General features: G+C 41.0%; 1 protein-coding gene across 2 annotated transcripts; it reads right to left on the bottom strand.

Moving 5' to 3' along the window:
• Nucleotides 1-121: 121 nt before the first annotated feature.
• SLC51B (solute carrier family 51 subunit beta) lies at nucleotides 122-15,776 on the bottom strand. 2 transcript variants are annotated; one of them, XM_043986900.1, is made up of 4 exons: nucleotides 15,513-15,776; nucleotides 7,674-7,962; nucleotides 5,002-5,092; nucleotides 122-539 (listed from the first exon to the last, which is right to left on the bottom strand). In XM_043986900.1, the coding sequence occupies exons 2-4, from the start codon at nucleotides 7,768-7,770 to the stop codon at nucleotides 311-313; spliced, it is 417 nt and encodes a 138-aa protein (XP_043842835.1). In that variant the 5' UTR covers nucleotides 7,771-7,962; nucleotides 15,513-15,776; the 3' UTR covers nucleotides 122-310. The 2 variants fall into 2 exon arrangements, with proteins under 2 accessions (XP_043842835.1, XP_043842836.1); XM_043986901.1 differs by lacking the exon at nucleotides 15,513-15,776 and adding an exon at nucleotides 11,993-12,142.
• Nucleotides 15,777-21,452: the final 5,676 nt, after the last annotated feature.

Here is a 21,452-nt window from a genome sequence, read left to right as displayed (position 1 = left end):
TACGGTTCATTGCAGTTTTGTTCACATCTGTGTGCATTTAACCATTTGAATCCATATGCAAGTTTTGTTGAACACTTCTGGAAACATTTGAATAAAGAATTCTCAAAGAAAAATAACAACATTTTAGTTTGTTATTGATCCTTTAATTTTGCTTAAGTACAAAATATTTGGCCCATAGCTACTAGTTACTTTATGCCTTTGGCTATCCTCATGTCTTTGGAAGAACTTTGGTGGTTTTAACTAAACCCACCGTGCAGGCACTGCTGTTGAAAATAGTTCCCTGGTTTTCATTTGCTGTCTTACCATAACCTCACTCGATGCCATCTCCTGATGACACTGGGGAAAGGACTATATTGGCCCCTTCTTTCATTTCAATCATCACCTGTTCTGGGTCTTGGTTTTCAGAGAGCAACGTTTCCTTTAAAATATTCAAGGTATTATCATCCTTTAGTGACACAGAGTTCTTGTTGTTGGTTACAGTATCAAAAGAAGATCTGGATTCCACTGCTTGTCTATACTGGGAATTCATCTTCTGATTTCTAAGAGGACAGAAAAGAGACAAGGAAACTGAGATTGAATACTCATCCCCTGACTCCAGACACTAAGTCTGGGGGATGTTCAAGTTATCAGCTTAGAGGGCTTGGTGTCTGATACATGGAGAGGTTCCAGACTGGCTGAGTCAGCTAAGTTTCCTCAAGTGTAAACTCAACATTTTTTTTACCAGCAGAGAAAATGACAGGTGGGAAGTATAGAACTGTCACAGGTGGGGCAAGAGAGTCTTCCTTTGGAGGATCTTTCTCAACTAATTCCTTCCTTTCTATTCCCAATGCCAATACTGTAGGCCAGGCCCTTGGTACTTTTCCAAATTATTATAATTATCTGAGTCCCTCCTCCCTCCAACATCTAACATATATAGCTAAGCTAATCTTAACTAAATCTAATTTTCTCACATTGGTCCCTTGCTCAAAAACCTTCAATGGCTCCATGTGTTCAAGGAAAGGAGAAACTCTGGGATCCTGTGGCTAGATGGTGTGGGGTCCAGAATAGTCTAATCTACAATGAAAGAAACTGAGGCAGAACTCCAAGCCAATAGCGCTTTATTAAAGGGTTCATGGCTCCCTCTAATGAAGTGGATCTCAGATCTTCCTCATGATCTGAGATGCCCCCGTCCCCCTTCCTCCAGGGTCTTAGTTTTATAGTTCTTGATTCCCAGATGATACCGATGAAGCCAAAAGGGGCAGCTAGGCAGTGGAGTGGATATAGTGTTGGACTTGGAGTCAAGAAGTTCTGAGTTTGAAAACCTCTTCTCCTCTCCCCATCTTCCCCATAGCCTGGCATTCTTCCTGTCACAATCTGGAGCCAGCCTACCTCTCCAGTCATCTGCCACTAGTACCTATATAAATCCTATACTGTAGGCTAGCTTATTGATTATTTTTCAATATACCTTTAGGAAGATAGCAAGATTTTTCTGGCAGGTAAAAGATATACCCAAGGTGGCATATGGATAGAGCCCTGGGCCTGGAGTCAGAAAGACCTGAGTTCAAATCCTGCCTCATACACAGCTGTTTGAGTTTGGGCAAGTCACTTAACTGCTCTTGTTTTTATTGCCTCAGTTTCTTCAACTGTAAAATGAGGATAATAACAGCACCTACCTCCCAGGGTCATTGTGAGGATCAGATGAGCTACTTATAAAACACTTAACCCAGTTCCTGGCACATAGTAGGTGCTATCTAAATGCTTATGGCTTTTCCTCTTCCCTTATTGGGTTTTCAGAGGATAGATCTATCTGTACAATAAAGGTAGGAATATAGGCTAGATGGTTAGAAAATAATAGTGTTGCCTCCTTAATTTACCTTTTGTTTGGGCTTAAATTCATTTTCCTACTAAATCAAAGAGTATCTGGGGAATGTCTGACCCTAAATTAGATAATGATCTGGAACAGAAGTCTACAATCTCCATTCAGACATAGAGGTTGAAGAGAAAAGAATTCCTACTAAGACTTAGCTACTCTGCTCAATAGAATGATCCACCACAATTTCCAAGAACTCATGATGAAAAATGCTATCCACGGGGCAGCTAGGTGGCACAGTGGATAAAGCACCAGCCCTGGATTCAGGAGGACCTGACTTCAAATCCGACCTCAGACACTTGACACTTACTAACTGTGTGACCCTGGGCAAGTCACTTAACCCTCATTGCCCTGCCAAAAAAAGAAAAGAAAAGAAAAGAAAAATGCTATCCACCTCCAGAAAGAGAACTGGTAGATTCTGAGTGCAGACTGAAGTGTACTTTTTTCACTTGCTTTTTTCTTCCATTTTTTGGCAATATGGTCAATGTAGAAGTAAGTTTTTTATGACTTCACATGTATTTTTTTTTTTTTGGTGAAGCAATGAGAGTTAAGTGACTTGCCCAGGGTCAAAAAGGTAATAAGTGTCAAATGTCTGAGGCTGGATTTGAACTCAGGTCCTCCTGAATCCAGAGCTGGTGCTCTATCCACTGTGTCACCTAGCTGCCCCATGTATTATGGTTTTCATATTTCTTCATTCTCAATGGGTGGGGTGGGGTGGGAAAGAAGGAGAGAATTTGGAACTGAAAAAAAAAATATGTAAGACACACCAAAAAAAAAAAAAAAAGAGGAAGGGGGAGGGAGGGAAGGAAGGAAGGAAGGAAGGAAGGAAGGAAGGAAGGAAGGAAGGAAGGAAGGAAGGAAGGAAGGAAGGAAGGAAGGAAGGAAGGAAGGAAGGAAGGAAGGAAGGAAAAAACTTCAGATTAGTCTGGAGGGACTTTGGCTAGATTTTGTTAGCTGGATGTGGTGGTAATAAATAAAGAACCAACAACCTGCCCTTATTAGGGATTAGGGAGAAGTCCTTCCCATCATATCCTAATGGATTGGAGCTAAGATGTCAGTTAATTGGACCTGAAGACATGATGCCCAGAAACTGGTGGCAGGAAGCAATGCCCAGAAGTTTCTAATTGTGCCTAGAAACCGTCACAGCACCATGGAACAATGCCCAGAAGGGACTACAGGCCCAGCATTCACCATAAGACTGGTCTCTCTGGCCTTAACTTCTGTCTCCCTGTTTCCTCAACTATAAAATAGGGCCAAGGTTGCCGGTGAGGATAAAATGAATGAATATTTGGTAAAAACACTTTGCAAAGCTCATAGTGTTATATAAATACTAGCTATTATTGTTGTTGCTGTTATTCTTATTATTAGTGTTCCTGGAGAAGAATGGGAATCAAGTCTTGATCTCATTAAGCAATCTACAAGAATCCTAGAAACTAATTAATGGACCACCCAACAAAATCTGGGCTAACCATCTCAAGGCACAGAGCCAAAAGGATAAGTCCCAGCAACTGCCACAAAGTCCAAGAGCTCCAAGTCCTTGCAGCTGTTGCTGATGTCTTAGAGTTTACACTGGTGTTGGGGAGGGCGCGAAGTGGAGTGAGCATTTAATAGACAGCCCCTCCCTGGGTAGGCAGAGTCTAACAGTTATTCAACAAATATTTATTGAGTTTCTATTACATTTAAGGTGCTGTGGGGAATACAAAAGAGTGAGGAATATTTAATACAGAATGAAAAATAGGGCAGGTATAAAATAACAATGACACAACATTGTAGAAAATGAAAGAACAGTAAGTTCAAAAAGTTCTGTGGAGGTACAAAAGCAGGATTGGTGTAATAATAATGTAATAACAGTGCAATAATAATAGCAGGGTTACAATGGTCAATTATTGATGATAGTAGAATTTAATAAGCCATACCCCACCCATAAGTAAAGGTTTATTAAGTACTTATTGGATTTTTTTTTTTTTGCGGGGCAATGGGGGTTAAGTGACTTGCCCAGGGTCACACAGCTAGTAAGTGTTAGGTGTCTGAGGCTGGATTTGAACTGAGGTACTCCTGAATCCAGGGCCAGTGCTTTAACCACTGTGCCATCTAGCTGCCCCCAGTACTTATTGGATTGAAGAGTCGTTGGTTAATGACTTTATGGCAAAATTGTGTTGAACAGCTATAATATTAATTAATATGAACAATAACTGATATTTAAATAGCTCTTGACACTTCCCAAAGTGCCTGACATACATTATTATTTCATCCTCACAACAACCTCATCAGGTAAGTACCACAGGTATTAACCTCATTTTATGGATTCGGAATTTTGAACCCAGCTGTCTTGTGTTTTCATGTCTTGGCTTCTTTTTAACATACCAAATTGCTTCTAAAGCATCATCTATTGATGAGCTTATAACAGTTGATTGGCTTTTTTTTTTTTTTGGCAGGGCAATGGGGGTTAAGTGACTTGCCCAGGGTCACACAGCTATTAAGTGTCAAGTGTTTGAGGCCAGATTTGAACTCAGATCCTCCTGACTCCAGGGCTGGTGCTCTATCCACTATGCCACCTAGCTGCCCCCAACTGATTGGCTTTTTAAGGAAAAGGACCCTGGCTGTGGGTCATCTCATCTTTTCATTCTGCCTCCTCCATCCCCATCATTGAACAAAGTACCTTCTACGTAATCAGCTCTATTTTCGAATGCATGAGTTGGTTACTATAACCTTTCGATGACTCTAGTGGTTATTAATCACTTGCCACTAGACTCTAGTAGTTATTAATGAAGCTATAGAGTGTTATGATTTTTACAATTTTCTAGGAGTCTCCACTGAATTTTATTTTGAACAAGTAATAATAGTGAATATAAGCTTGGGAAACTCCTTGGTTTTCTCTTTAATTTTTCCTTCTCTTCCTCCTCTTACAAGGCTTTAGAGGTTGTAACTAAGGGCAATTTGGGTGGCAGCATTTCAGTTATCATAGGCTGAACCCTGAGAAGTCCTTGAGATGAGCATATTCCCAGTTCTGAATTATGGGCAGAAGTCAGGAGAGGCCAAACAGGGTTCAGAATTAAGATTTTCCCAAGAAAAGTCACCTTATTCCTCTTAAAACAAAATTAAAGCACATTATTCAAAGAGAGGCAGAGAATTTAAATAAATAAGTTTCTAACCTGTTTGCCATGATATTTCTCCCTAGAAGGAAGGCATTCAGAACAAATACCAAAGATGAAAGGACAAGGATAGCAATATTCCATGGTGTTGCTGTAGAAAGAAAAAATACAAACCATTTGCTACTCAGTCTTAGTACGGTCTGTGTTTGTGACCCAATACAGCAATACTTCCTGTTTGTTGGTCTTTCAGTCCCACTCCTATCCTCACTACTGGGCACTGGGCAGGGATGCTAAGGAAGGAAAGAAGCCTCTATAATCTCGGGGAGCTCCTAGGCTGATGGGAGAAACAAATCCCTGTGCAGAGTTTGAACCAGCATGGGCAGCTGGGGCTCTATCTAGGTACTGACACATTAGTGGGGTGGCATAAGGGAGGAGAGAGATACTTCTTCCTCCTTTTTCTTGATTTTTAACTCACCCATTCCTTCCACATCCTGGTGCTCACTGAAACTGAGTTTTCCCCTGAAAACAAACCTCCTGGCGTTTTTTTTCCAGGCCGGTTGCTTTTTCTCTCACTTGCTTTTATACAGGGTTAGGAGGGAGATTTGGCATACCCCCTGCTCCCATTGCCACCTTTAGACCCTTCCTCCACCACCTTCAGTCAGCAATTACATTTCCTCTTTGAAAGTTCATTCTGTCCTGTCCAAATACTTATGGTTGTCAACCATGGACCACCATCTTCTTCACTGGCTCCAGTACCTGGTTTCTCCACCTCCCCCACTTTCCACCTTTGTGTTCCCCAACCTCCTCACCTCCCAACACCTCTGTCTCCAGCCTACCTCAACTAAGCACACAGGATGGCCATAACTCATTAGTAAGAGTGAGCCTTAGAGCCTTTCCTGAGAGCAGAGGGAGAGGGGGCAGCTAGGTGGTACAGTGGATAAAGCACCGGCCCTGGATTCAGGAGGATCTAAGTTCAAATTTGGCCTCAAACACTTGACACTTACTAGCTGTGTGACCCTGGGCAAGTCACTTAACCCTCATTGCCCCTCAAAAAAAAAAGAAGTTAGGGGAAAAAACATGAAGATATGAAATGAGGAGTGGGTATCCCTGTATGGAAGTTAGGGGGAACTCTAAGGGGCAGAATGGACAGGCCAGGGGTTGCCCTGGGCATTTTCTCTGGCTGTCCTGCATGACTGGAATGCTCTCCTTCCTGGGCTCTGACTATAAACCTTCCTGGCTTCTGTTATTATGACGAATGTATGGATCACCTGGATGTAATGGCATTGCCTTATTATCCAAAAGGATTTTATGAACCCTGGATTAATAGGAGCAAAATGCCCTTTGACTGAACTCCAAACTGAACCCAAAGAGCTAGCAGATAAGTCCCTATCTGCTGACTTCTTTCCCCAGGATCTTGTAAAAACATCTGGGCCTCCTCCTCCTTGCCAAACCCTTATTTCTGGAATCATATAATCTTATTGTAATGATTCCATTAAGTCAAACCATCGAACTGATTGGTATTTCCTACATTCTTGTTATAGCTGAAATTGTTCAACTGATTTGCATTACTTCCATTGTCCATTCTTGTTATAGTATTTATATTTATAGTATGCTTTTAGGTTGATTTGCATGATGCTAATGAAACTGATAGCATCCTATAAACTGTGAGCAAAGAAACCTTATTATACCCTCAGAAAGGGGGAGTCTTTGAGCTCCTTCTTTGGAAGGGATCTCGGCATGATTCATGCTTGCTTGTCCTTGGGACAAATAAACTGGTACTATATTTTTCCCTAGCAGTTTTCTGATCTCTCTCTTTTTTTTCCGATAGGAGGACAGGTACAGAAACAAAATTTGACACCTTTAAGTCCCAACTCAAATCTTCCCTTCTACAGGAAGCTTCCCCCAACTCCTCATAATTCTATTACACTTCCTACTATTAATTATTTCCTATTTATCCTATAGTTAGCTCGTTTTGTATATGTTTGTTTGAGTTCTCTGCCCTATTATATTGTAAGCTCCTCAAGGGCAGAAACTGTTTGTTTTTATCCCCAGCCTGACACATTTGTGGTTGTTACTTTACAGTCATTCAGTCACACCCAACTCTTTGTGACCCCATTTGGGGTTTTCTTTTTTTTTCTTTTTTTGTTTTTCATTTGTTTGTTTGTTTAGGAGTTTTGGGGGGGTGGTTCTTAGCAAAGATACTGGAGTGGTTTGCCATTTCCTTTTCTGGTGTGTTCCCATTTTACAAATGAGGAATTGAGGCAAATAGGGGTTAAGTGACTTGCCCAGGGTCACAAAGCTAGAAGCTGGATTTGAACTCAATTCTTCCTGACTCCAGGCCTGCTACTGAATCACCTAGCTGCCCCAATCTGGCACATAGTAGGTGCTTAATAAATGTTTATTGACTGATTGATTCAAAGATAGGTGGGAATGCAGCTGAAGGTTTGCTTTGCCTGCTTCACAGTTTTTCCCAGGGCTGCTTCAGCTTGCTGGTGCAAGAGATAGACATCTTGAGTCTGAGAATGAACCAAATATGAGACATAAAATGGAAAAATCTCAAGGGGAGACAATGGCAAGTTGACTGCAGTCACTAAATGTTCTTTCGTTAAGCACCAACCTGGCCCAGTGAAAAGCAAAGTTGGGTTTTTTTCCCCTGCCTCTGGATTGTCATGGAAATGTGACTGAATTAGTCCCTGAAATCTTCCCTCCTGAGTCTAAATAGGAAAACTCACAGTCCTCTGCCCGGTAAAGCCACAGCATCTCCTCCAGATCTTCTTTTGACCAGCCTGTCCCAGGCAGGGCCCCAACTTGCCCATCACTACTGTCCATGTTGATATGTTCCTGATAGGGACTCCACAGATCCCTCAGGTCTTCCTGGTGCTCAATGGGCCACTCAGAGCTGAGACTAAAGACCTGAAGTTTTGCCTAGAAGAGGCTGAAGCTCCTAAGGAAAGGACAGCTTCGCAAGCTGGATCCTGAAATCTTTTCACTCTTCCATCTAAACGCCTTAGGAACAGGGACCTGGAGGAGAAACAACAAGAACAAACAAGTAGGTCTTAGCGTGATTTTGACTGACTATTAAAACTCTTACTTGCTTTGAGTCCGACTTCTTTTCTAGCTCCTGATTCCTTGCAGGGCTCTGTAGGAACCAGGTTGTAAAATCAATTCTAGCAGAAAGATCACAAAGCAAACCTGGCCCTGAATGGACTGTGTAATCAACAAATATAAGTACAGTTATCCCTTCCACATTGCAACTTTCCCCATCTCAGTGTCAAGGTTTGGCATAAAAAATTAAATGGGAATTTTGGGGGGAGCTTTGCAAAAGCTGCAGATAACACACAGAGGCCAGCAGATGACACAAAAAGATTAGAAACTAAGAAATGGGGGCAGCTAGGTGGCGCAGTGGATAGAGCACCAGCCCTGGAGTCAGGAGTACCTGAGTTCAAATCCAACCTCAAATACTTAACACTGTGTGACCCTGGGCAAGTCACTTAACCCCAATTGCCTCACTTAAAAAAAAAAAAGAAAAGAAAAGAAAAAAGAAACTAAGAAATACATAAGATATATGTATAGTACTGTAAACATACCCCATAAAGGAAAAAGAAAAAAAATTCAGACTTCTCTGGTACAAAGGGAGGGCCAAACATTTTTATGCAGATTTTCCAGCTAGAGGGGGCTGTTTCCCTAAGCTCTGAGGTGTGGAAGGGAAAACTATTTAGCTTTCCCGATATCTGGAGCTAAATTTAAATGTCAATTTGGGAGTAGCTGGCCAGTCTGACTGATATTTGTTCCCTATATAAAGGAAGCTATTCAATTCAACCAGCTACATGGAGTAGTGGATAAAGTGGAGTCAAGAAGACCTGAGTTCAAATGTGACCTCGGACACTTACTAGCCATGTGAGCAAGTCACCTAACCCATCAGTCTCAGTTTCTTCATCTGTAAAATGGGAATATTAATGTTTTACAAGGTCAGTATGAGGATCTAACGAGATAATATTCATAAAATGCTTTGTAAGCCTTAAAGTGCTATATAAATGTTATCCATTAAGGGACTAGTGATGCTAAGCACTGGGATATGTATATACATAAATATAAAATAAGGTAAATTAAGGAATGAAAATGCTTTAACAGCTAGGGAAGGAAATAAGGGGTAAGGGAAAATTTCAAGGAGGTGATACCTTATCTGAACCCTGAAGGTAGAAAAAATTATGATGTAAAAATGATGGCTATGAATGGACCTGTGCTTTTATTGGGACTCCCAGGAAGGAAACTCCCTTTACCAATGCAGATCACCACCTTCCCAGTAACTTCTAGTCTTAGAGCTGCCTGGGGGCACTGAGAGAATAAGTGACTTGTCCTAGGGTTATTCACCCAGTAAGTGTCAGAGACAGGGATATGAGGCAGAAAATAATACAGGAAGTAACAGACACATTTAGTTGAGTAGGAAGGGAATTAGTTGCTATAGTAGCTCAGAGATGGATATTATTCATATGTACCATCTGATAGCTTCCTGTCTTCACAACTTATTTTTGCTAAGTGAGTGCTAGTAGGCTAAATTGTTTCTCCATATCAGCTACGAAGGTGGCTCAGTGGCTAGAGTCCCGGGCCTGCAGTCAGGAAAACCTGAGTTCAGATGTGACCTCAGATACTTACTAAGTGTGTGACCCTGGGCAAGTAACTTAACCATGTTTGTTTGCTTCAGTTTCTTCATCTGTAACATGAGCTGGAGAAGGAAATGGCAAGCCACTTTAGTATCTTTGCCAAAAAGAACTTCAGATGGTCACAAAGAGTTGGATATGACTGAAAATAACAACTGAATGCACAAGCATGCTATCAACATGTAAATTAACATATTTTAAAATTGTACAATCTTAAAAGGCCATTTAAAGTAAAAAATTTTGTACCCTCTAAATAGAATGATCGATAGTCTGGCAATCAGGGCATCTGAGGTTCTAAATGCTGCATCTCAGGCTCAGAATCTTCATCTGTAAAAAGGAAAGACTGCACTGAACCTTTTAAGGCCCTTCCCAGCTTTAAAAATCTAGGATTTTATGATCCCATTCACAGATTGGAATCTACATTTAGCTTACTTGCCATCGAGGGCCCTTCCCAAGCTGCCACTTCTGATGAAGCCCAGAGGCAGGTAAGGGCTCAGCAAAGAGATAAACCCATCGCTCAGAGATCTTTGAAAGCACACCTGCAAAATGTAACTATAACCAGCAGGTGTCTCTGTGGAGGGCAGAGTTTGGCCAAGGAGGACTTTTACCTTTTCCCACTCTTAAAGGCTTGGGGCTCAATCTCCCTTATCTTGCTTATCTCCACGGATGAGGTGCCTCCTGTCCAGCTAAGTGGAAATTCTTGTCTCAGATATACACATTCTTAGGCTCACCTTGTCACCTTAGCTCAAGGACCCCGCCACTTTCCAGTTTAAACTCTGCCTTTAGAGAAGTTTATACAACTTCTAAATATACCAAATTGTAGTTCCTGAGTCTCTAAATCAGATGAAATGTCTGGCTGATTGAACTGAGGACTTTTCCAAATTAACTTCCGTGTATTCAAATATCCATTGCCATCCCTGCCTGTCCCCTATTTACACACTATCTCTGTATTTGTTGTTCGTTTTTTCAGTTGCATCCAACTCTTCATGACCCTATTTGGGGTTTTCTTGGCAAAGGTACTGAAGTAGTTTGCCATTTCCTTCTCCAGCTCTTCTTACAGATGAGGAAATTTAGGCAAACAGGATTAGATGACTTGCCCAGTGTCACACTGCTAGTCAGATTTGAACTCAGAAAGATGTGTCTCCCCGACCCCAGTCCCAGCATTTTGTCCATTGTCAACTAGCTGCTCTCTTGATATTTAAATAAAGGCAATTAAGAATGATCGTATATTTAAAAGGAAAGCCAATTTTAAAGTACAAATGAATCAGGGAGAAACAGCTTAACAAAAGGAAACTGAGATTTAGGATTTAAAACCTCCTCCCTTTCTCAGAGAAGGAGGAGAAAAAGGAAGATGGTTTACCAGCTGCTTGGGTTTCCAAGGGAAAGACCAGTCCCATTATTCCTCAGTAGGGTTCCCATTCACTAAATGGAGTTCTGTGTCAAAGCATCCAATCACTCACTGCTTATCATAGTCCCCATTCAAAGTGTCCTTCATCCCCCACAATTCAGCTGCCACAGCTGCTCCCCCATCTGTCACAGATACTCCAACTTCTCCAGCCAGCAGAACCCCACCCAGTCCATTTTAAACCAAATGATTCAATGCCTGTCTCTGGGCTGGAAAGACTATATTTTCTGTTCGAGACATTAGACTACATTTCCCAAAATCCTTAGCTAGGGCTTAGATTCTAGATCCCATCAACTGACAGTCAGAAACTTAGTGACATAAACAATCTATTTTAAAGCCTGATACTCTTCCACCTCACTTCTTACACATTTCCACTTAGAAAAATAGCTGAGAGATGGCCACATTTAGCAATATCGATCTGTTACCAAAGACTGATCTGCAACAACTTAACAGTAAGGCGGAATGACTTTAATGAAACTAGTGACTCATTTGTTGTAAGATCAGATGGTTCGTGCTGACATCATTATGTTACTTTCAGGTTACGGTGTGTCTGACTGTGACTGATCAGATCAGTGCGAGCTCGGAATGCTATCCCACAGATCAGGCACAAGTAGTCAATGTGAAAGTTTGGGTTGTATTCTCTAAAATTCGAGCTACTTCAGTTCTGCTTTGCTCATAAAGCCCCCCACCCCCTGATAAGGGCACACCATGACGGGGAATCGTGTACCAATGTCTCCCATATCTTGCAACTGATACCCAAATTCTTAAGAGAGACCTTGAGGGGCAGCTAGGTGGTGCAGTGGATAGAGTACTAGCCCTGGAGTCAGGAGTACCTGAGTTCAAATCTGGCCTCAGACACTTAACACTTACTAGCTGTGTGACCCTTGGCAAATCACTTAACCCCAATTACCTCATTTAAAAAAAAAAAAAAAAGAGACCTTGAGAGTGTCCTTATACCACTTTTTCTGACCACCATGTGAGCGCTTACCCTTTTGTGAGTTCTCCATAAAATAATCTTTTAGGCAAGCATATATTTGGCATTTGAACAACGTGGCCAGCCCATTGGAGTTGCGCTCTCTTCAGCAGAGTTTGAATGCTTGTGAGATCAGAATAGATGCATAGACTCCATGCCCAGCAGGTCAGAGCCCAGAGAAATGGGACTCACCAAAAGGATGGCTCATTCTATGTCGAGGGGGCAATACCAGGATTTCTGCTTTCTCTCTCTGAGGGAAAGGAAAAAAGAGTGGGGAATGACAGGATCAGTCTTTCCCTTGGAAACCCAAAAAGAGTGGGGCCCTGAGATCTGGGATTTCTCCTTTCTTCCTACCAAGGAGGACAGTTTCTTCTCCTGGCCATAGCAGGCAAGTAATCCATCTAACTCGGCTAGACTGGCTCTGCAGTCCACTGTGTACTCCAGATCTAATTCTGCCTCACTTGTTCTCCTATTTCTCTCACACACACACACACACACACACACACACACACACACACACACACGTGTCTATTTGACACCAAAATACACTGGTGAGAGGAAAAGGAGATTGAATCTACTGTTTGACTTAACTAACCATGTCTTTTTCTTAACCAACCAATCAACAAGAGCCATTAGCTCTTGGTACCTGGGGAAAGAAAGCAACGCAAAACACTCTCTCAAATCTGTTTTCTAATTCATAATATGAAAATAGCACAGGAGGTAATTAAGATAAATGTGTGGGAAGGGAAATAAGTTACTATAGTGACTCACAGATGGGGTAAATAATGAATATCATCTGTTAGTTACCTAGTTTAATTATTCTTGCTAAGTAGATGCCATGGTCAATTTTTCTATGTTGCTGAAGGTATGCATGTGCTACCAATATATAAATGTGACAGATTTTTAAATTGTATAACATATTAATATAATTTTTAAAAATGTTTTACACCCTCTAAATGTCTGTACTCTGTGGCAAAGCATCTGTTACTTACCCTAGATATGGCGCTGAAATCCATTGAATAGTCAGCTTAATCAAGAAGATAGATCCTTGGAGCTGTGTAGACCCAGTCTAAGTATGCTTTCTCTAGGGAGTGTCCTCTCTGCTCCATCCCTTTGTTCGTATTGCCCCATTCTTAATGTAATCTTGAACTATGAACACTCTCTGTGACTATGCAAGATCTTGAAGTTTAGATCAAAGAACCTGATTTTTCTTTACAAGTTTTTTTATAAGTTTCACCTATGTCTTGTGGAGAAGAAAATCATTCTATTTGTAAATTTACTGAAACTCAGGAAAGGGAGAAAAAAAAATCCTAAGAAAATTCCATCTATTGAACTGAACATGGCTGCAATTGTGGCTTAGTTGGGGTCAGTGTTCTGACCCTAAATCAATACATAGTCTTCTGCTTTAGCACAAGCAAGAAAAGGAAAAGTCATATCCTTTCACCTCATGCTGGAAAACTTAGTGTATTAGAGATAAGACAGAACATGGAACAGTAAGACATTTTTGAAGATTTATCTTACTAATATCATGGGATATCAGTGTATCTGTCTCACGTCAGCGTATATGGTATTTGTCATGGTCTATGGTTAGAAATGGCAAATATGGACAACTTACTAAAAAAAACAGGGACGTTATCTTGCTGACAAAGGCCTGTGTATAGTCAAAGCTATGGTTTTTCCAGTAGCAATGGAAGGTTGTGAGAGTTGGGCTATAAGGAAAGCTTGAATGCCTCAGAATTGACACTTTCAAATTGTGGTGTGGGAGAAGACTTTTGAGCAAGGAGATCAAATTAGTCCATACTTAAAGAAATTAATTCAAGCTATTCACTGGAAGGTCAAATATTGAAGCTGAAACTTAAATACTTTGGTCACATAATGAGAAGACGGGACTCATTGGAAAAGACCCTGATGTTGGGAAAGATTGAAGACAAAATGAAAAGGAGATGGCAAAGGATGAGATGGTTAGATAAAGTCATGGAAGCAATGAACATAAGTTTGGACAGATTTCTGGAAACAGTGGAGGATAGAAGGGCCTGGTGTGCTATAGTCTACAGAGTCACGAAGAGAGTTGGACATGAATGAATGATCAAATAAGAACAAAATGGTTGGAAAAAACTACTCGCACACCTAGACTTGACAATATGGCTAAGCACACTTGAAATTTTAGGTGGAGGGCCAATGTTTAGGGTACAGGCTTGGGAAGAAGGCATCATTGGTCCCAAGAACACCTTCTTCCACTTAGCCCTACAAGGAACTAAGTGATAAATCATGGGAGGTGGTCTCCTGTGTGCCCAAAGGAATCTGGGAAAGGGGTCACGGCAATTCTTCCAACTACCCACATCCCAGATCAGCCGTTTTGCCTTCTTTACTCCTGTCACTGCTTTCCTAGCAGACCAGACCAATATGGAAAATTTCTCCTCACTTCTAGCTGAGCAACACTAAATCATCACTACATTAAGAATTCAGGATTTTCTGGGTTTTAGACAAGTCTGAGGCTCAGAGGAGTTATGTGACTTAGTCACATAACTAGTTAGTGTCAGAGTCAGGATTTTAATTTAGGCCTTCCTGATGACAAATTCAGCACTATATCTATTTCACCAAAAGTATCAAACAGAGGCAGGGAGCCTCCTTCACACTTCAGGAATCTGACCAAACCAGATTAAAATGTAATTGGGAATTATTTAACAATAAGTAAAAATGCAATAAAACATAAATAATGTTAATTTGTGGTTTTCTCAGTCAATATGTTCTCTGCAGGGATCCTTATATATGGTTTAGTGGCCCTACTTCTAGTTGAGTTTGATACCACTCTCCTATACCACTGCTGCGTCTCACATGGCTGGATATCCCTGAAAACTAAAATGGTTCAATCAATCCATTTATATACTTCTTCTGAGTAGTAGTTGTTGTTCAGTTGTGTCAGATTCTTCATAACCCCATTTAGGATTTTCTTGGCAAAGATAGTGGAGTGGTTTGCCATTTCCTTCTCCAGCTCATTTTACAGGTGAGGAAACCAAGGCACAAACAGGATTAAGTGACTTATCCAGGGTCACACAGCTGTAAGCATCTGAGGCCAGATTTGGACACAAGAAGATATGTCTGAAAGAACTCAGGAAGATATTCTGGGCCTGGCACCCTATTCACCGTACCACCCAGCTGCCCTCTTTCTGAGAAGAAGATAATATTATTATCCCTGAATCTTAAGTTTTTTAAGAATACACTTGCATATAATAATTATATAATATAGCTTACTATAACACCTACAGAAGAATCCCATGCCCTCACAGGATCATAGATTCAGAACCACAAGAGGAGTGAGAGCACTGCTAGTCCATTTCAGAGGTTATTTTACAGATGAGGAAACTGAGGTCCAGAGAGTTTAAGCAACTTGCCCAAGATCACACAGATAAGTGGCAAATGCTAGGATTTTAACCCAGGGTTTCTGACTTCACATCCAGACCTCTACCCACTATTACTACTGCCTCTGTTAACATCTCTGAACTCCCAGGAAGTATACAATTAACAAAGAACTCACCTTGAATGCCCCGATTCTAGGAGAAACTACAAATTCTTAGAAGCAGCATAAGTCTTCTCTTTCTCCTGCTCGCCCTCCAGTCACCTATGCCGAGCAGTTCCGGAGGGAGGCAGGTGCACCTTTTAACGGGGAGTGATGACTATAGTCTTATAAAGCTCCAACCCAGGAGAGCTCCCTTAACAGTAACACACCCACTTCTAGAGTTTCCCTCGTACAGCTTAGAGGTGATTGAACTCTGTAACAAATTGACCTCTGAAATCTCTTTAAGGTGAATTCCTGTCAGCAGATATGGTTACACAATTCCAAAGGACATCTGTTTCACTTATTTCAAACTAAGAGTAAATAAAAAAAATGCTGACCCCATAATATACAGTAAGCTTTTTGACAGAGAGACACAGAGAGAGACAGAGACAAAGAGACAGAGACGGAGTGACAGAGACAGAAAGACGGTGGTGGGAGGTTCTAGCAGTGTATGACTCCAAATCGTTTTTGTTTAGCTGGGCAGCCTAATATCCACTCTTTCCAAGTACTATCAATATTTAACCAAGGAGGGGCAGCTAGGTGGCACAGTGGATAGAGCACTGGCCCTGGAGTCAGGAGTACCTGAGTTCAAATCCGGCCTCAGACACTTAACACTTACTAGCTGTGTGACCCTGGGCAAGTCACTTAACCCCAATTGCCTCACTTTAAAAAAAAAAATATTTAACCAAGGAGGGTTGCCTTTTTTTTAACTTTTGATTTGTTGTTAGGGTTAAGACCCCAAAGACTTTACTTATTCACGCATGTTTCACCGTCGAAACAGAAAAAAACTGAAATCTCCTGGAGAGTTATATACTTCAGTTGAACAAACATTAACTGAGTCTTCTGTGTTTTAGGCACTGGAGTACAAAGGCAAACACATAAGTACCTGCCCTCAGGGAGCTCGAGTTCTTCTAGAAGGATGTTGTTGTTGTTGAGTCAGTTTGCCAGACGTGTCAGGCTCTTTGTGATCCCATTTGGGGTTTTCTAGGCAAAGATACTGGAATGGTTAGCCACCTCCTTTTCCAGCTCATTTCACAGATGAAACTGAAGCCAACAGAGTTAAGGGGCTTGCCCATACAGCTAGTTAGTGTGTGAGGCTGGATTTGAACTCAGTTTTTCCTGACTCCAGGCCAGGTGCTTTATCCACTGTACTACCTAACTAGAGAAATAAGTTGTAGGAAGTAGTCTGCTTTATGTGCAAAGGAGTATGGGAAAAGGAGGGAATGCCATGCATATAAAGTATGTGTGTATGTGTGTGTGGAGGGCAGGGAGAGACAGTATGAACTCCTCAATTTGGTATTTTGAAGCCTTTCCCAATCTGGATCCAACCTACTTTTCCAGAATTATTTCACATTGCTCTACTTTCTACACTGTGGCTCAGGCAAACTGACATTTTTGCTATTTCTTGAAATGAACACTCTAATGTCCTGTCTCAGGCTGTGCTCATTGTATTCTCTCCTCATCTCCTCTTAGCTACCTTCCAAGGTCATTTCAGGTGCCACTGCCTATCTGTCACAGGATCACAGATCTAGAACTAGAAGCCATTTAGTCCAGTCCCCTCATTTTACACTTCAGGAAACTGAGACCCATGGAGACCCACAATTTACTTGCAGGCCTTTCTTTATATCCTTACTCTGGATTACTGAAGTCACCTTCGGCTGGGTCTGCCTGTCACAAGTCTCTCCCCACTCCAATTCAGCCTCCACTCAACTGCCAAAGTAATTTTCCTGGGGGGCAGCTAGTTGGCGCAGTGGATAAAGCACCAGCCCTGGATTTAGGAGTACCTGAGTTCAAATCTGGCCTCAGACACTTGACACTTACTAGCTGTGTGACCCTGGGCAAGTCACTTAACCCCCATTGCCCCACACACAAAAAAGTAATTTTCCTAATGTGAAATTCTGACCATGTCTCACCTGGCCACTCAATAAACTCCCCCCACTCAATAAACTCTAGTGGCTCCCTATTACCTCCAAGAACAAATATAAAATCCTCAGTTTGGCATTTAAAGCTCATCATGACCTACCCTCACATATACCCCCCACCCCCTCCATCTTTCAAGTCTTCTTTTTTTGTTTTGTTTTTTTGTTTTTTGGGTTTTGGTTGGGCAACGAGGGTTAAGTTACTTGCCCGGGGTCACACAGCTAGTAAGTGCCAAGTGTCTGAGGTCGGATTTGAACTCAGCTCCTCCTGACTCCAGGGCCAGTGCTCTAACCACTGCACCACCTAGCTGCCCCCTTTCCAGTCTTCTTATACCTTACACTCTCCCATATATTCTTTGACCCAGGGATACTGGGTTCCTTTCTCTTCCTTGAACAAGACATTCCCTATCTCCCCATGTCTGGAATGCTTTCCCTGCTTATCTCCTCCTCCTGGCTTCTTTGGCTTCCTTCAAATTCCAGTTTAAATCTCACCTTCTGCAGGAAGCCTTTCCCATCTCTCTTTTATTCTGGTGCTGACCCTCTGTTGATATTTCCTATTTATCTTATATATAGTTTGTTTCAACATAGTCATTTGCATATTGTCTCCCTTGTTAGATTGTGAACTCCTCAAGATCAGGGACTATTTTTTGCCTTTTCTGTATCCTTCATGCTTAGCACAGTGCCTGGAACATAGTAGGTGCTTAATAAATGCTTGTTGATGATTTGACCATTCTATAGAGCAATTTGGAACTATGCCCAAAGGGCTATAAAACCATGCATATTCTTTGACTTAGCTATACCACTGCTAGGTCTGTATCCAAAAAGAGATTAAAAAAAAAAACAAAAAGGAAAAGGACCTATATGTACAAAAATATTTAGCAGCTCTTTTCTGGTGGCAAAGAATTGGAAATTGAGAGTATGCCCATCAATTGGGGAATGGCTGAACAAATTGTGGTACATAATTATGATCGAATAGTATTGTGCTATAAGAAATGATGAGCAGGGGAAAACCCAGAAAGACCTACGTGAGCTGATGCAAAGTGAAATGTACTGTGTACAAAGTAACAGCAATATTGTAAGATGATCAGCTGTGAATGACTTAGCTGTTCTCAGCAATACAATGATCCAAGACAACTCTGAAGAACTTGTGATGAAAAATGCTATCCATCCCCAGAGAAAGAACTGATGAAGTTTGAATGCAGATTGAAGCATCATTTCTTTTTATTTTCTTTATTTTTCTTAAGTTTTAAAAAAATCTGTTTTCTTTCACAACCTAATATGGAAATGTTTTGCATGCCTACACATATATGACCTATATCATCAAATTACTTGCCTTCTCAAAGTAGGGGAAGGGGGTGGAAGGGAGAGAACTTGGAGCTCAGAGTTTTTTAAATGGATGTTAAAAATTGTTTTTACATGTAATTGGGGGGAAATTAAATACTAAATAGGAACAAAAATAAATAAGTGCTTGTTGGCAGACTGATCTGCCCAAGGTTAAGTGTAGTGAGACTCAGAGGCGGGATCTGATCCCAAGTTTTTGGGTTTAAGCCTAGTGTTCTGTCTACAGTATCACACAGCTTCCTCCTGAATTCCCTCCCTTCTACCGCCTTCCATATTATCATGTGCCTCTCCATATAAATGGTATATCCATCCTCCTTAGAAAATAAGCTATTTGAGGACAGGGAATGCTTCCCCTGTGTCTTTGTATCCCCAGAATCTGGCAAAGTGCTTTGAATATATATAACAGGCACTCAAAAGTTCTTGTGTCTAATCAAGTCAATATGCATTTAGTAAGCATCTACTAGGGATCAGTCATTGTGCTAAGGGCTGGAGATGCAAAGAAAAGGAGGGGATGACCCCCACTCTCCAGGAACTCATAGTTTAATGGAGGAGATAACAGACAAACAACTATAGACAAATGCCATCTATACAGGATAAATTGCAGAGAATTAGCAGAGAATTCAGGAAAATTAAAGGAATTGAGGAAAGGCTTCTTGCAGAAGGCAGGATTTTAGCTGAGACCTGAAGAAAGCCAGGAAAGCAAGAAGACAAAGGTGAGGAGAAGTTAAATTAAAATGAGAAATGACCTCCAGGGATTTTTTTTTAGTGATTGTTGACAAGTTAAAATGATAGAACTCAGTTGATGAAAAAATAAGATCAGATCCAAACATATCCTTGGGTTTCAACAGAATTATTTTTCTCTTCCATTATTCTATTCTTCATGAAGCTCCCTCATTTCTGAGCTCCCAAAGAACTGTAGTTTGTACCATATAATTTATTGACTGCTATATATTATTTTGCATAAACTTGTCTAATTATTTTTTGTGTCTTTGTCTTGTCTCCCTGCCTGGAATATAAGCCCCCTGAGGACAGGATCCATATCTTATACTTTTTGCCCCATATAATAATTTATTTTTTGTGTGTGAGGCAAATGGGGTTAAGTGACTTGCCCAGGGTCACACAGCTAGTAGGTATCAAGTGTCTGAGGCCAGATTTGAACTCAGGTCCTCCTGAACCCAGGGCTGGTGCTTTATCCACTGCGCCACCTAGCTGCCCCCCATATAATAATTTCTATGCATTAGCTCAACCAACACAATTAGGGACAAATGTTTTAGAGTGTTTAGACTTTAGGACCAGCTATTATCAGGTAAGTATAGTGAGAGGAGGTTTCTGGCATAGGGATGGCTATTCTTATTAACTATACAGTAATGATCAATTGAATATTAGTCTAATGATTTCTTGGGTTTAGCTTTTTTAAAATCTGAATTCCATTGCCTCTTTAGAAGTTCAACATTTAGCTTAAACAAGTATAAAACCTAGGGTAACCCTCCAACTCACAGGATGTGTACCTTAGTGGATGGCTACCCTACAGTCAAGATACTCTGTAGGTCAGCATCCATACTCCTGAATCTAAAGTTCATGAGCCCCTACCAATGTGTTTACCTGTAATCATCAGCAAGAAGACACAGTTAACTCAAAGCAAAGGCATTTCATGAAATGGCATAGTAAAAAAAAAAAAAAGTAGCAACAAAACACTTCACCCATAAAAGTGGGGTGTGCTCTCCAACAAATGCATATAACATCAGCTAGAAGAATGGATACACATAGAAAACACAAGGGGAGAAGTATACATTTCAGGACCACGTATGACTGGGCACACACAGTTAGGGCCATACATATAGGGAACACAAGTGGCCAAGGCACTTAGGTGAAGGTATGGCCAAGACAAAGGCAACTCATCCCTCTGATGCTGGGCCTTCATAAGCTCTGCTGAATAACCCACTCCCTATTAATCTCACAGTAAGCCCCATGGGGTGCTACTTTGCTGGCATTGTTCTCTGGAGTCTCTGCCATGTCCAGTTTATGGTTCAACTGAAATCACCAACTAAGGTATTGTTATGTCCTATTGGCTTTCTCTTTTAGAAAAAGCAGATGCCTTCCCTGTTTTGTGGTTTTGCTCTCAGAGTCTAGGATCTAAAATGTCCCGTCTCCTGGCATGAGATTCTCTGTCCCAGGTGCCAAGATCTTTAGAACAAAGAGCACTGTTGTGCAAACTAGCTAATGCCCTTCAGCTTGATCTTTTCTTTCTATGATTCATCCTAATTTGGTGCTTGGTCTCTTAGGTCAGAAACTTTACCCTAATTTATGGCAACTGTTCAGCAAATACTTTCCAAATTTTCATCTCTTTGATCTAGGATATAAAACAGGCGATGGCTATTTACCCAATTATTATGAAATAATTGGGGTGAAGTGTTGGGGTTCTTCAGTATGTAAACCAGAAATCTCTACCCTTTGGCCATTCAGATGAACAAAGATGGGGAAAGGTCAATGGCTCTACTACCATCTCAGCTCCTTAATTTGCAAATGAATCAAATCCAAAGCTGATACTATTACATAAAGATGAGCCAGGCCTTTGCAAAATTAGCTGAGGCTGTCTACTTTTACTGAAAATTGATTTGTATTCGAAAGCCAACTTTTTGCTTTTTAAAATTTGTACTGA

The sequence above is a fragment of the Dromiciops gliroides genome, chromosome 2, assembly GCF_019393635.1.
Source record: "Dromiciops gliroides isolate mDroGli1 chromosome 2, mDroGli1.pri, whole genome shotgun sequence".
NCBI lineage: Eukaryota > Metazoa > Chordata > Mammalia > Microbiotheria > Microbiotheriidae > Dromiciops > Dromiciops gliroides.
This window is presented reverse-complemented; position numbering and strand designations above follow the sequence as displayed.

Coding starts and splice junctions, on each gene's coding strand:
- SLC51B (XM_043986900.1), bottom strand. CDS start 7,770: ATGGACAGTAGTGATGGGCAAGTTGGGGCCCTGCCTGGGACAGGCTGG. Junction 5,093..7,673: donor GCTTTACCGGGCAGAGGACT/GTGAGTTTTCCT, acceptor TTCTTTCTACAG/CAACACCATGGAATATTGCT. Junction 540..5,001: donor AGAAATATCATGGCAAACAG/GTTAGAAACTTA, acceptor CTGTCCTCTTAG/AAATCAGAAGATGAATTCCC.